The 15395-nt window shown below is 41.0% G+C and overlaps 1 protein-coding gene across 1 annotated transcript; it reads left to right on the top strand.

Annotated features, from left to right (window-relative positions):
* The first annotated feature begins 1916 nt into the window (after window positions 1–1916).
* On the top strand, window positions 1917–13770 carry LOC116524089 (vomeronasal type-2 receptor 26-like). The gene is made up of 6 exons (XM_032239174.1): window positions 1917–2074; window positions 3955–4243; window positions 7377–8213; window positions 10209–10436; window positions 10962–11088; window positions 12869–13770. Exons 1-6 carry the CDS (start codon window positions 1917–1919, stop codon window positions 13768–13770), a joined length of 2541 nt encoding a protein of 846 aa, XP_032095065.1.
* Window positions 13771–15395: the final 1625 nt, after the last annotated feature.

The raw sequence follows: 15395 nt of genomic DNA, 5'->3' as shown, positions 1-15395 counted from the left end.
CCATAAATATTTCTGGATCTATTTTATAAAATGCAACTTAGGCCTTGACCAAGAACAGTGAAAAGCTATTTTGAAATATAGTCATAACATAACCTATGTTATGCTTTTGCAGCTCATCAACTCCTATATATAAATCAGAACATCAGATTTGTGTTTTTCTATGAAGCAATTGACCATCTTCAGGGTTGATCCAGGCAAGATATGTAACTAATGTGCTACTTAATTTATGCTTCATAAAATGTTTTAGAAGCGGTTTCTAGATACAATGAGCATTGTTTCATTAGTGCATACTAGTCAGGTGTATTTAGACGCATGACATTGTCCATGGGGTCATTTTCTCAGATTTTCTTTATCCCTTCACCTTCAGCCATTATTGATATTGCACTAAATTAGCAACATCTTTTGGTCCTGTCAGGGTAATGATTTAAGAGTTGACCAGCTGCTACAATGATGTAATACTGGGAATGAGTTAGCAATTCGCTGATATCACATAAGAACCTATATTAAGAAGAAACTAGTGGAGGGTTGCTAACCGTTTTACTACTGGTTCACTCCTGCTCCTGCTCACATGCATTCCAGGTGGGTGGGCAGAGCCTCCCACCACCACCACTACCAGTTCGGCCAAACTGGTCCGAATTGGGAGCAACCCACCTCTGGAAGAGATCCTGTTGGGGCATATATCACTCTCCATGTGTGCTTCCATGTTGTAATTGCTGATTACTGTTTGTTTGAGGTCTGACTAAAGTACATGTATGTATATATTCCTTGTAGATAAACCACTATTAAAATGCAAACTTCTGTTTACTGCAGCACCATCCAGGGAATTTCTTAGCAGATCTTATCTTTAACCTTGAAGAGGCTAATCTTCCCCATTTAGAAAAATAGAAGTAAACTTTTAAGAGAGGCCTCTGTTGCAGAGGTGGTATTTAGCAGGTTCTGACCAGTTCTGGAGAAGCAGTAGCGGAAATTTTGAGTAGTTTGGAGAACCAGTAAATACCACCTCTGGAATTTACCGGCTCTGCCCCCATCTATTTTTTGCCTCCCGAGTCCCAGTTGATTGGGAGGAAATTGGGATTTTGCAGTATCCTTCCCTGAAGAGGGGAGGGAATGAAGATTTTACAGTATCCTTCCCTTGCCACACCCACCAAGCCATGCCATGCCCACCAAGCCACACCCAGAGAACTGGTAGTAAACAATTTTTAATCCCTAAACTGCTCTGATGGGTTTTTAAAAAAATAACTTATAGAGATATCCATTCTGGAGTATCCAACCTTCATTGAGGAAGATTGTCTCATCCACTGTAGAGAGAATAATAAGAAACTCTAATGGCCTTACTGGCCAGTGTTCAATTGTTTTAGCACATTGCACATTTTAGCACATTTAAAATCTCAGGAATAAGTTTACGGAGTAAAGGACAAACTTTCCTAAAATCCCTTCCTGACTCTTAAATTAGAGCTATGCCCTTGCGTCATGCAGAACTGTATTTTTTCCAGTTGCATACCTGTTACAACAACAATTCCCAATTCCCCTTCTAATTATCAAAATCATGGTTATTTATTCTATTTTGAACAACGTTTGTGGGGATTTCATCATTACCATTAGTTGCAAACCAATGTGATGGAAATGGGATTTAAGACAACTGAAAATCTGACATGTAACCATCTCGGACTCTGCTGAAAGCAGGTTGTGGTAGAATTGGGACTGGGCCAGTCTGGATCTGCATGTTCCTCTACCTTGATTTGGGGCCAAGCTGGACCATCTTCACTGCAGTTGTGTGATCTTTTGTGAGTTCTGAGAGCCAACTCTGTGCCAAAGAGACTTCTATAGGAAGAATCCCCATCAATACATGTCAAATGCTGCTGCTGCAAATACAGTTTTTTCTGCTGCAACTTCTCTCCAAATTTCCCTGTGCCACGATGCTGACAAAATGCCCATTGAAGGTGATAATAGAAGAAAAGAAGGAGTTCAATTACTACAAGCCAGGATACTACCTGATTAGTGGAATAACGTCAGGAATGATTTCTCAACTCTACCCATATATTTTCTCCAAGCCGCCAACCCACCGATTGAAAACGTAATTTTCTCCATGTGCAGGATTCTGGTGATTTTGCATGTTCTAATGTATTTTTTTCCCCCAGGAATACTTTCCAATTCCCAATTCCTCACCTTGAGAAAGGCAGGTCGTTGTTTCTCCCAATTTCCTTTAGGAAAAGGCTCCTGGAGCACAGGATGGTTTTGCAAAAGTTAAACATGCAAAGTTCCTTTTAAGTTCCTCCACAAAAGTCAGTCTCAACACTGGGCAGTCATGGCAAAACGCTCCCAAGATGATTTTTGCCTAGGTGAGGCTTATCACTCTGAAGAGTCAGCAAATAATCTATTTTTATTTTATAAATCATAGATATATAGTGGCATATCTCACAATCAAATGACCCAGTACCTTTGAGCAGAGGGAGACCTCTTGAGATTATTTCCCACCATCTTCTCTCTTCTATGTTGTACTCTATCCTTCCTTTACAATCATTCATTCCATCCTTTTACCTGTTTTCTAAGCTTTTGTGACTTCCATTTCACATTTTTTGCTTTTTTTTTTAAAAAAAGGAATACCTTTTGAAAACCAAATTCAGGGAGAATAGAGACCGTATACGATAAGCTAATGGTTTGGCGACAGTGGATTACATTAACATTTATTTATTTCATTTTATTTAGTTTGTCAAACATGTAAAAGATAGCAGGTATAAGTAGAAACATAAATATGAACACACTAAATGGATATGAATAAATGAGGACAGTAGAGCAGGGACGGTAGGCATGCTGATGTACTTATGCACGTCCCTTACCTACTTACTCTTAGGAATGCAATGAAGTCAACAGTAGACAGTCTTAGGTTAAAATTATGGGGGTTTGGGGAAGAAACCCACAGAGTCAGGTAACACATTCCAGGCATTGACCACTATGTTGCTGAACTTGTATTTTCTGCAATTAAGTTTGGAATGGTTTACCTTGAGTTTATATCTATTGTTTGCTCATGTATTATTGTGGTTGAAGCTGAAGTAGTCATTGAAGGTAGGACACTGTAGCGGATAATTTTGTGTACTATGCTTAGATCAAACCTTAGGTGGCATAGTTCTAGGTTCTCCAAGGCCAAAATTTCAAGACTGGTGGCTTAAGGTACCCCTTCTTCTTTTCTTCGCCCTCTTCTTCTTTTGACCTCCATCTTTCCCAGCATCAGGCTCTTCTCCAGCGAGTCCTTCCTTCTCATTAGGTGGCCAAAGTATTTGAGTTTCATCTTCAGGATCTGGCCTTCTAAAGAGCAGTCAGGGTTGATCTCCTCTAGGACTGACCGGTTTGATTGCTTTGCAGTCCAAGGGATTCGCAGGAGTCTTCTCCAGCACCATAGTTCAAAGGCCTCCATTCTACGGCGCTCAGCCTTTCTTATGGTCAACCTTCACAGCCATACATTGCAACTGGGAAAACCATAGCCTTGACTGTACACACTTTCGTTTATATGCACATATGGATGATTTTCCTAACACACACACACATACACACACACACCCTGTAAGTCATAATTTGGAGAACATTATAGTTAAGATCAGCTCTGGTGATTTTGGTAAGATCCCTCTGATCCTGATACACCAAGTTTACTATAACTCTGTGGTGTTTGTTTTGGAACGCCAAACCCCTCTGATCCTGTTATACCAAGTGTACTTTGTTTGGTGTTTGGAAGAAGCTCCAATTGGAGTGTTCTTCTAATAGAAATCTCCAAAGATGTCTATCATCTGGGAAAGGCAAGGAAAAAATGATTATTGTTTAACTGAGCGACGACCATCTGACTATTTTTCCAGCATTGCACTATATAGATACAAAGCTGCAGTAAATCTAGTGTTTTTTCATGAATTGTTAGATGAAATCCAAATTGAAGATGATGAACTCTGAATATTTGTTACATTGCAGGGAGTTGACCAGCTTCTACCACATCCTGCCCTTTCTTTTGACTGTTCGTGAGATCAACCAGAATCCAAAGCTCTTACCCAACATCACCCTGGGTTACAATATCTATGATAATTTTTTTAATGCAAGGATACTATATGAGGCCATGCTGGACTTGCTGTCTACAGGGCAAGAGAATGTCCCAAACTACAGATGTGGAAGACAAAGGAACCTGCTGGCAGTTCTTGAAGTGATGGATTCTGAACGGTTTGATCATATTTCTACTGTCTTGAGCATCTATAAAATTCCACAAGTACGAATGTAATAAGGATTTAATAGCAATAGCACTTAGACTTATATACCTCTTCACAGGGCTTTTACAACTCTCTCTAAGCAGTTTACAGAGTCAGCATATGTGCCCCCAACAATCTGGGTCTCCATTTTACCCACCTCGGAAGGATGGAAGGCTGAGTCAACCTTCAGCCTGGGGAGATTCAAACTGTTAAATTGTAGGCAGCCAGCAGTCAGCAGAAGTAGCCTGCAGTACTGCATTCTAACTACTGTGCCACCATGGCTCAGAAATTAGCTCAGAAAACATTACTCACAAAACACGCAAATAACTTTAAAGGCAGATATTAAAAGACCTGAATATCACAAAGTACTTTTTTTATTGCATTCCACAACATGGCTTGGAACCAAGCCTTGGCTTTGGGACTTTTGCTCTTCACTGAAGATCCGTTCTTCAAATAGCAAGTAGATAAACGGGTTTCTTACTAGAATGTTTATTAAAGTTGGGGAAAAAATTAAGAAACGTTTACGCTTGAAGAAAAGCATTTGAATGTGGTCTGTTGCAAGAATGAGTGTTTGTTGAGAAGCCTTTCGTAGATGTACAAAACAGTGTACTTCCGTTGGTAAATGAAAGTGTGAGTGGAGTTTGTTACATGTATATTAAAAAATGAGTGGGAGACCATAGTTGTTGGGAATTTTGTAAAATGGGTATATCAACCCAGAAGAAAGAGAGCCAAGAATGTAAGCACGTTGAATAACTGAGTTTGAAATTTAAAAAGTTAATGACCAAAACAGGTTATTTTGGTCATAAAATGATAGAATGAAAAAATTAAAAGGGACCATAGAGATCTTCTAGTCAGGGGTCGGCAACCTTAAACACTCAAAGAGCCATTTGGACTCGTTTCCCACAGAAAAGAAAACACCGGGAACCACAAAACCCTTCCCTTGCCTGACTATTTTCTAAGCATCCACAAAACTAGCCTATGTATTTGAAATAAAGGTTCTGTTTTCTTCTGAACACTTCTTTTCTTGGGTTTATCCATAGTTGGCCTATTGGGGGGTTGAAAAGCTCAATAAATTGTGTGCTGGCAGGTGTCGCACATTGGTGGTTGTGATGCATATTTTGAGCAACAGGAAACTGCAACAGAGGGATGAAAAAACCACATGTGGCTCTAGAGCCGTGGGTTGGTCAGTCTCTTTTTCCCCGAGACTGAATCTTCAGACCAGTCCAGTCCAGACAAATGGCTGTCCAATTTCCAGTGACAGAGCTTAAGAAAGTAGGTTAGTGCAACACTAAATCACTCTCATGGTCAGGAAATTCCTTATTTTTTTAAAACAAAAATTTTGGTCTGAAGATCAAATTGCAAAATAAATATGTGAAGGAAAAGTGAATGGGTTAAGGAAGACCATGAAACAACTTACGACACATCCAGACAGCAGCATTAACATGCTTCCTTTTGTCCACATGAAAACTCAAAGGATGTCACCATGAACTCATTTTCTGTTATCTCTTATCACAATGTCAGCATTCTTGGGTTCTTTAGAATGAGATTATTAAGCATGTATCTGCAAATCAGATAGAATAGAATAACAGAGTTGGAAGGGGCCTTAGAAGTCTTCTAGTCCAACCTCCTGCTTTGGCAGGAAACCCTGTACCACTTCAGACAAATGGCTATCCAACATCTTCTTAAAAACTTCCAGTGTTGGAGCATTCACAACTTCTGGAGGCAAGTTGTTCCACGGATTAATTGTTCTGTCAGGAAATGTCTCCTCAGTTCTAAGTGGCTTCTCTCCTTAGTTAGTTTCTACCCACTGCTTCTTGTTGTACCCTCAGGTGCTTTGGAGAATAGCTTGATGTCTGAGTCTATTATTATTAAACAATTGAATGGTTTATTAATACATTTTTGAAATGTGGGGAACCTTGGTGCTCTCTGAACTTGGTTGTTTTCTTGCAGACATTTCATTATTCAATGCACTGATGATGTTACCTAATTTGGGTTATGGAACTCAGAGACCACCAAGGACCCCTCCTTTCAATTCTGAGCTACATAATTTGCTCCATAATAATTCTGGATTTATCCATCACTAACAATCTGAGTGGGAGATCTCTCTCTCCCCCTCTCTCTCTCTCTCTCCTCTTTCTCCCTCCCTCTCTCTCCCACTCTCCCTCCCTCTTTCCCTCTTTTCCCCCTCCCTCTTTCCCCCTCCCTCTCTCTTGTAAAGCAGATGAGTTTTCTGTTCCAAAGTTTAAGATGTTCTTATCTACTTGGATCACTTGCTGACTATCTACTATATGGATGTGAGCCTTAGCAGGCAGCAGAATTGGCAGCAGAATTGTCCCACTGCATCCGCTCCATCATCCAGAATTAGTTGCATGGGTAGGATTTCATCAGAGGGATGTATTTGCATGAGAATCACTGACAAATTCTAGAGAGGGCTCCCCAGAATCAAAGGGAGTTAACAAGTTTCATGGAGGTATTGTTTTCTGTAAACTTCTCTCAGCAGTGCGGAAAGGTTCTTACATTCAAATATCTGTGTCAACATTCCCACTGATGAACCCAAGCAAAGCAAGCACAGCCGAGATGATCCAATCTCTTAATGCAAACTTTTATTGTGTCTGTCTTCTGCACCCCTATAACTTTCTGGTTTTGCTCTGCAACCAAACAAGACAGACACAGACTTCAATGAATAATTAGAACTGCAGAAAAAACAATTACTGCCAACCTGCCTTCCACTGAGGACCTGTTTACTGCACGAGTCAAAAACAGGGCTGTAAAAATATCTACTGATCCCTCACATCCTGGACATAAATTGTTTCAACTTCAACTTTTTATGGACAAATTCCTTCTACGTCTAATCACAATTGGCCAAATAAAGCTTCTTTTCTATTCTGTTCTGTTCTGTTCTGTTCTGTTCTACTCTACTCTACTCTACTCTACTCTACTCTACTCTACTCTACTCTACTCCATTACTTCTCATGGCTGGCATCTTGATGTCTGGGACCTAAGTTCTATCTCCCCCTTCCCTTCCCCCATAGATCATTGGCAAGCTGAGAAACGATAATAGTTGCAACAGCAAAAGTGCCTTTTTGAAGATTGACAATCTGATTTTTATCGTTAAAGGGACACAAATTACCAATATCTTCTCTTTCACCTTAGATCAACTATGGTGCTATCAGCCACATTCCTGAGAAAAATCATCATTTCCCTTTTTTCTACCGAGTGACCCCTAAACAAGAACCTCCTAACTCAGCCATTGTCCAAATGCTCCTGCATTTCCGGTGGACGTGGATCGGCCTCCTTTCTCAGGACAATGAAAGAGGAGAAAACTTTAAGAGAAGCTTGGAAACTCTAGCTGTAAAAAATGGGGTTTGCATTGTCCTCTCAGAAACCATCCCTGCAACAAATATGGATATAAGTTTTGGAAAAATGTTCATGAAAAGAAAAAGGCAAAAGCTTTTTTCTCTTATCAACAGTCAAATAAAAATTATAGTTTGGCAACTGGATTTTCAGGCCACAACAATACTAGCAGGATTAATACAAACGTCTGGAAGGAAGAATGCATCCGTTGCGGGGAAAGTGTGGATTGCTACAACTTTGACAGATATAAGTATAACAATGTTTTACTACGTGGTGGATCTCCAACATAAACATGCTTTGCTTTCCTTCCTCACCCAGACAAAGGCAAGGAAACCATACCATGACTTTAATTCATATTCTTCTGCTCTCTTTCAATTTGGAAAGGAAGCGTTCCTGTGTTCCTACACAAAGGCGGTGAAGTCTAAGAAAGTTTGGGAAAGATGCCAAGAAAAAGAGAACTGGGAATTCCCGCTCCATGATGTGGTTGCAAGAATGCAGTCTGAGGATGCCACCGCTATTTCCAAAGCAATCCGAGCTGTGTCCTTGGCCCTCAATGCTGCCTTTTCCTCCCAACTGAGTAAAAGGAGGATGCATGTTGGAGACCATCAGTCACCTCAGATTTTGCAGCCATGGCAGGTAAGGCTTGTTCTACAAGGTTCCATTGATGATCCCCTTTCAATTCTTCGGTACTAAATTGGAAATAGAGAGGGCTGAGAGACACCAAATACCAGTTGTCCACTTCGTAGTATTTGAGAGCGTTGAGAAAGAGATGATGGGGATAAATCTTCCAAATTTAAACTACCTGCACTAATCTGAGAGAGCAATAGCACTTATACTTATGTACCGCTTCACAGTGCTTTATAGCCCTCTCTAAGCAGTTTACAGTGACAGCATATTGCCCCCAACAATCTGGGTCCTCATTGTATCCATCTCGGAAGGATGGAAGGCTGCATCCAACTCGAGCCTGGTGAGAATTGAATTGCCAAACTGCTGGCAGTCAGCAGAAGTAGCCTGCAATACTGCATTCTAACCACTGCGTCACCACGGCTCTTCAGGGGATGCTATAATAAAAGTGATACCTCCAACTGCCAAAGCAGTTTCCCCATTTACAAATTAAATAAGCATCAGAATGCTTCATCCATCCACAGCTCTCATCCCATGATAGCACATGCTGGTTTTGTCTAGTTGTTAAGACATGGAGTTAATCCCAAATTTGTATTTTGGATTAAAAGTGATTTTTTTCCTGCTAAAAAGATACCACCACAGGAAAAAAAAAGTGTAAATCAATGTCTGCTCCCAACATCTTCTGGAGGCAATAAAAAGCTCACACACACATATCCTCTACTGATGCTTCAATAGTTAGACTCTGAAAGAGATAATGTTGCTATGAAACCTTTGTCTTCAATGAGCCATGGTGGTTAGAATGCAGTACTGCAGGCTATTTCTGCTACCTGCCAGCTGCCTGAAATTTGGCAATTCAAATCTCATAAGGCTCAAGGTTGACTCAGTCTTTCATCCTTCAGAGGTGGGTAAAAATGAGGACCCGGATTGTTGAGGGCAATATTAGGGGTGGGTTTCAATTTTTTTTACGACAGGTTTGGTGGGTGTGACTAGTTGGGGGCATGTGACTGAGTGGGTGTGGCCAACTTGACATCCCTCATGCCCACTTAGTCACATGCCCCGAACTAGCCATGCCCATGCTTCTGTGGCTGCTTCTATCTCAGCGCCAAATGGTCCATGCCCTCCTCCTAAAGACTAATGCTGCAGGAGGGCAGGAAAGAAGCTGGTCTTGGGAGAGACCTTCCCTCCCTCTCCAGAGAGCCCCTGTGGAGAGAGAGAGAGTGGAGGTGGGCTGGTTTGAACATGGATGGGTGGTTTGTGGCCAGTGCCTACTTCACTTGTTGGGGCAGGTGCAGCAAGACGCATGTCGCCGCCTGCCTGGGTGAAGACAGCATGCAGACAGGTGAGTTTTTCTCCCCCCCCTCTCTCTTTGTCCACCTGCTTCCTGGTGCTTTTCCTCCTGCTCCTGCCCTGCATTGCCTGGTCACCAGGGCTGAAGAAACGATGGTGTGGGGTTAAGCAGACACAAGAACTCTTGAAATTTCAGCATTCTATAATTTTGTTTTTTATTGTTGATGTTAAGATTGTGATGCTGAGCTATAGTTATGAGCCTAGGTGGCGCAGTGGTTAGGGTGCAGTACTGCAGCCACTTCAGCTGACTGCTAGTTCTTCAGCTCGACGGTTCAAATCTCACTGGCTCAGGGTTGACTCAGCCTTTCATCCTTCCGAGGTGGGTAAAATGAGGACCCAGATTGTGGGGGCAAAATGCCAACTCTGTAAACTGCTTAGAAAGGGCTGAAAGCCCTATGGAGCGGTATATAAGTCTAACTGCTATTGCTATTGCTATAGTTTTGCAGGACAATCTAAAGATTCCTTCAAAAAATAGAATATATTGGAAAAAGGTCTGATATCCCATAAAGAAAAGTCTGGAATCATCTTCTTGCAGGCCAAAGTGCTGAGCTAAAAAGTTGAAGTTATTCAGAGCACTTCCAGTGCAGAATTATAGTCATAGAATCATTGAATAAGGACTCGGTGTATAAACTGCACATGTGATTTTCTTTGCCATTGTAGCTTCATCAGTTCATGAGAAACTTCCAGCTTCAGAATATTTCTGGGGACAGAGTTTATTTGGATGAAAATGGAGTTCCTGCTGCTGACTTTCACATCATCCACTGGACAGTTTTTCCTAACAAGTCTACTGCTGGGGTGGAGGTTGGAAGTGTAGAAAGAGAAGCCTCCTCAGAAGTCAAGGTCTCCATCAATCAGAGCGCTATCCAATGGCCAACATCATTTCACAAGGTAGCTGGTGCTGTTTGAGTTTGAGTCTTCTATTTAACTCTACATATGAAGACTTTTCTTCTCAGAAATAATTATCATTGAGGACAATTGAGATAACGTCCAAATAAGGGAAACTAAAGTCCCATTAATTCACTAGCTATCATGTGTCTTTAATTGTGTTTCAATACATATCACAACCTGCTATTAGAAATTGTGTTGGGGTCTTTACTGTCTTCATTAAAGGTAAAGGTTCCCCCGCACATGCGTGCTAGTTGTTCCCAACTCTAGGGGGCGGTGCTCATCTCAGTTTCAAAGCCGAAGAGCCAGCGCTGTCCAAAGACGTCTCCGTGGTCATGTGGCCGGCATGACTAGATGCCAAAGGTGCATGGAATGCTGTTACCTTCCCACCAAAGGTGGTCCCTATTTTTCTACTTGCATTTTAACATGCTTTCGAACTGCTAGGTTGGCAGTAAGTAAATGGTAAATGGTAAGTAAACCCCATTCCACCCCAATTCATAGGTTGCCCTAAATGATCTTTATGTTTAGATGGTGCCTTCTTCGAGATGTGCAGAAAGTTGTTATCCAGGATATGCCAAGCTCATAAGAGAAGGAGCACCAATTTGCTGCTATGACTGTTCTCTGTGTATGGATGGAACTTTCTCTATGCAAGAAGGTACCATATTTTTCAGAGTATAAGACACCTTAGTTTTTTGGGAGGAAAATAGGGGGGCGGAATCTGCCTACCAGGTATTCATCTAGCTAGTGTCTCTAGTCTGGTCAGCTTCAGCACATAGGTTTGCTGGTATTGAGCATGCACACTTTTTATCCACTGGACTATGCATTCCAAGTGAGGCCATACTGATTAACAATCACTTGCAATCATTACAAACAATCATTATTGAGGGCAAGTGAGAAGTTTATTTGGACCAAAAAGGAGTACACTTTCCTATCTAAACTCTATCTGAGATCATCAACCAGCACGAGCAATGCTATTTCTATTCTGGAAACTTACAGCAGTAGTACCAGGAAATTATTTGCTCCACAGAAAAGTTGAAGGGCATACTGAAATTAAAAAATTCAAAGCATATAGCCACAATTTGCAAAAGAATATGTTGCATTGGAGAGAAGTAGATTTTCCATTCCTTGAGAAATTGTTTTTGAAGCACAGATTCCATTTTGTTTGTCTCTACTCTTCCAAGCCTCACTTAGATGTACCGGTATCCAAAGGGGGGAATATGCTTCAGTAAAAATATTGGAAGCTTTTTATCAGCCTTAGTGTGGTGCTAATGAGTGACGCGATCTTCTGATCTGCCATACTTTTCCTGCTTTTCTCATTGCTGCTCCCTCTGACAATCAGTTGTGCTTTATAAGCTTTATTTCAACCCTAATGAGGCACTAATGTTGGAGGGAGCAGCAATGAGAAAAGCAGGCAAAGCACGGAAGATTGTTCACTCATTAGCATCTCATTAGGACTGAAAAAAGCTTTGAAAAAGCTACATTTGGAGTATAAGATGTACCCAAATTTTCAGCTTCTTTTAAGGTGGGAAAAGTGCATCTTATACTCTGAAAAATACGGTAGGTAGCTCTGGGAAAAAAGTAAAATTGAGGGTGCAATCAATACTCACTCTTGTTTTTCTGGGCAACATTTATTAAAATACATAATGAAAAGGAGATGAGATTTCTGAAGTTGTTACCTTCTTCCATGGTTCCAGGAAAGAAGACACATTTTGCAAGAGTTGATAAACTCATTGGTCTCTTAGTCTTTAAAACAAGCAATGATTATTTTTAATAAATGTTGGGACCTACAAATTCTTCAGGGAAGAAATACTGAAATACTTCCAGCTGCAGGCCAGACTGCGTGAGCTAAGAGCCACACTCCATAATGAAAATGGAGTGAAAACATAAACTTTATTCCACTTAACTTAGACATGAATATTTTGAGTTAGTACAATTTGAGTTCACACCATCAACAACTTTATTCCACTTCCTGGAACAATCAAGTGATTGAACTTGATGTAAGAGCCCTTGTCATTATCAAATATGCAAAGAAACAAGACAATTGTATATGTCCTAATATAACTGAGCTAATTAAAGGCAAAGATGCAGATTTCCACCCATCTTTGCATTTAGTAGAAGTCAAAATATGACTACACTTCCATCTTTCAGGTCATATTCAGTTCCATGTTCCATCTAGTTTCTCACTTGTTGAGAGATATATAAAGTATAAATCATTTGTTTATTTATACTTTATGAATATGTTCTCTCACTATCCAATGTAGGCTTTAACCAAGTACAATGGGAAAATATTTTTGAGTATGTTCTTGAATGCCCTCAATATTCTTTCTCACTTTTAAAAACATGTTTTATATACTGTAGTAGTGGTAGCAATTAATTTCATTTGTAATTTTCATGATTCTACAGCTGCAGAATTAGACAGGTGATTTTTTTTCCAGATGCAGCCCATTGTGAAAAGTGTCCAGATGACCAGTATTCCAATAAGAAGCGAGATCAGTGTGTCCCCAAAAGTATAAGCTTCTTATCCTATGAAGAATTATTGGGATACATCCTGGCTTTTATTGCCATTGCTTTGTCCCTAACCACCGCCTTTATTCTGGGAATCTTCATTAAATACCGAGAAACTCCCATAGTCAAAGCTAACAACCGGGACCTTACCTACCTCCTCCTGGTTTCACTCCTACTTTCTTTCTTGACCTCCCTTCTGTTTATTGGTCATCCCAAGAAAGTGACCTGCCTTCTTCGTCAAGTCACCTTCAGTTTCGTTTTCTCAGTTGCCGTCTCTTCCTTGCTGGCAAAGACTATTATGGTGGTAGTTGCATTTTTGGCTACAAAGCCAGGAAGCAGGATGAGAAAATGGCTAGGGAAAACTCTGGGGAACTCCATTGTCTTGTCCTGTTCTGGATTTCAAGTGGGAATCTGCATGATATGGCTAGGAATCTTTCCCCCATTCCCAGATTCTGACTTTCTTTCCCAACCAAGACACATCCTGCTGCAGTGCAATGAAGGCTCAGTCTCCATGTTCTATTCTGTCCTTGGCTATATGGGCTTTTTGGCTGCCATCTGCTTCGTGGTGGCTTTTTTGGCCCGAAAACTGCCAGGGACTTTCAATGAAGCCAAGTGGATCACCTTCAGCATGCTGGTCTTCTGCAGTGTTTGGATCTCCTTTGTCCCCACCTACCTGAGTACCAAAGGGAAATATATGGTGGCTGTGCAGATCTTCTCCATCCTGGCCTCCAGCCTGGGTTTACTAGGCTGCATCTTTGTCCCCAAATGCTACATCATTATTCTAAAATCTGAATTGAACACCAAGGAGCATCTAATACAAAAAAGAGAATGAGAGCTTCCGAATTTAGAAAGTATTTTTTGAACAGCTCAGTTTTATTGCTTATTTGCATTAGAACATAATATGCCTTGGTGGTAATCTTCTTTTTAGATATTCAAAACAATCTTTGTTTGTCAATGTGGGTTCTGAATTATAATGGATAGCTTACAAGTAGTCCTCCAATAGCAATCACATATACAATAACTATTCAAATTTGGGATTGTGTTGAACAAGTGGTACTTATGACAGACTCTCAAAGACAGTAGTCCCCAACATTTCCAACATGGCAGCCCAGCCTGGCACCGAGAGGGGCATGTGAGTGGCAGATACATGTGCATGCACACAGCTCTATTTGTGCAAGTGGTGCTCATGCGTTCCTCCATTCATGCAAATGATGCTTGCACTCATGCACGAAGCCCCATTCACATGAGCAGAGGGTGCTTGAGCAAAAGGTGCTTGTGCTCACACTTGCATAAGGGGAAGCACCCTTTGCTCAAGGGAGTGGAACTTCATGTGTGAGCACAAGTGCCCTTGGCTCATGTGAGTGAAGCTTCATGTGCTCATGCTCGCCCATCTCTCCTGCAGACCAATAATGGGAATTCCAGTAAGCCCACAGTGACATGATTACAATCTGGTTGCTAGGCAAGTAGTTCTCCCTTACAATGGTTGCTTCCCTGCTGACTTTTCATAAGCAAAGTCAATAGAGCAGATGATAGGGAAGCATGAAAGTTAGTCTTACCGAATTTTCCCCCAAGCAGCTTCACTATAGAGAACAAGATCCACAGATCTTGTATCCCATAGTGTGCATTTGGGATGCAACATCCCATTACTTGCCCAGTTGCACTTGTGCTGCAAAGCAGCACTCCTTCTCCAACTCACATGTACTCGTATTGTGCCACAGCAACCTGTCCTCAGCCTGCATGCACTCATATTTCACCACTTTTTCCTCAACTGGGACAGTATCCCCATCCCACATCACTCCATAGCACTCACCCACTCACTTGGCTGCTTACAAGCCACCGAGGAATTATGAGTTCCCACCAGCTTCTTGCAGGAAGTTGCAAGTTGCTGTCATTTGAGTTTTTTCCTTAATGACCCACAGATCTCACTTGAGAAGAGCAATGTGTACTGCTAAGATTGCCATCACTAAGCAATGTAATCACAGGACATCATACTTGATGATCACATTATTTAGAGCAGTGTTTTTCAACCTTTTTTGTGCAAAGGCACACTTTTTTCATGAAAAAAATCACGAGGCACACCACCATTAGAAAATGTTAAAAAATTTTAACTCTGTGCCTATATTGACTATATATAAAGTAATTTTCCCACGGCACACCTTACACTATGTCACGGCACACTAGTGTGCCGCGGCACAGTGGTTGAAAAACACTGATTTAGAGAGAGAAAATCTGGCCCAATTGCTATTGTTAAGCAAGAACTATCTATACTGAGACTGAGGAAGTAATCTTCAGATTTCATCTTCTTTGAAACAATTGCATTAAAAGCCTATGGTGAACTTATGTAAGTTGTCTGAAACCAGTGCAGACAAACTGTCACTGGGAGTTTTCATAATCTAATGTTTAGATGAGTTGAACATCTGTTGTTAATCAGGATTACTATGAACATTCTCAGTCATC

This window comes from Thamnophis elegans, chromosome 2 (genome assembly GCF_009769535.1).
Source record: "Thamnophis elegans isolate rThaEle1 chromosome 2, rThaEle1.pri, whole genome shotgun sequence".
Classification (NCBI taxonomy): domain Eukaryota; kingdom Metazoa; phylum Chordata; class Lepidosauria; order Squamata; family Colubridae; genus Thamnophis; species Thamnophis elegans.
The sequence above is the reverse complement of the archived record's forward strand: the minus strand, read 5'-3'. Positions and strand labels throughout refer to the sequence as shown.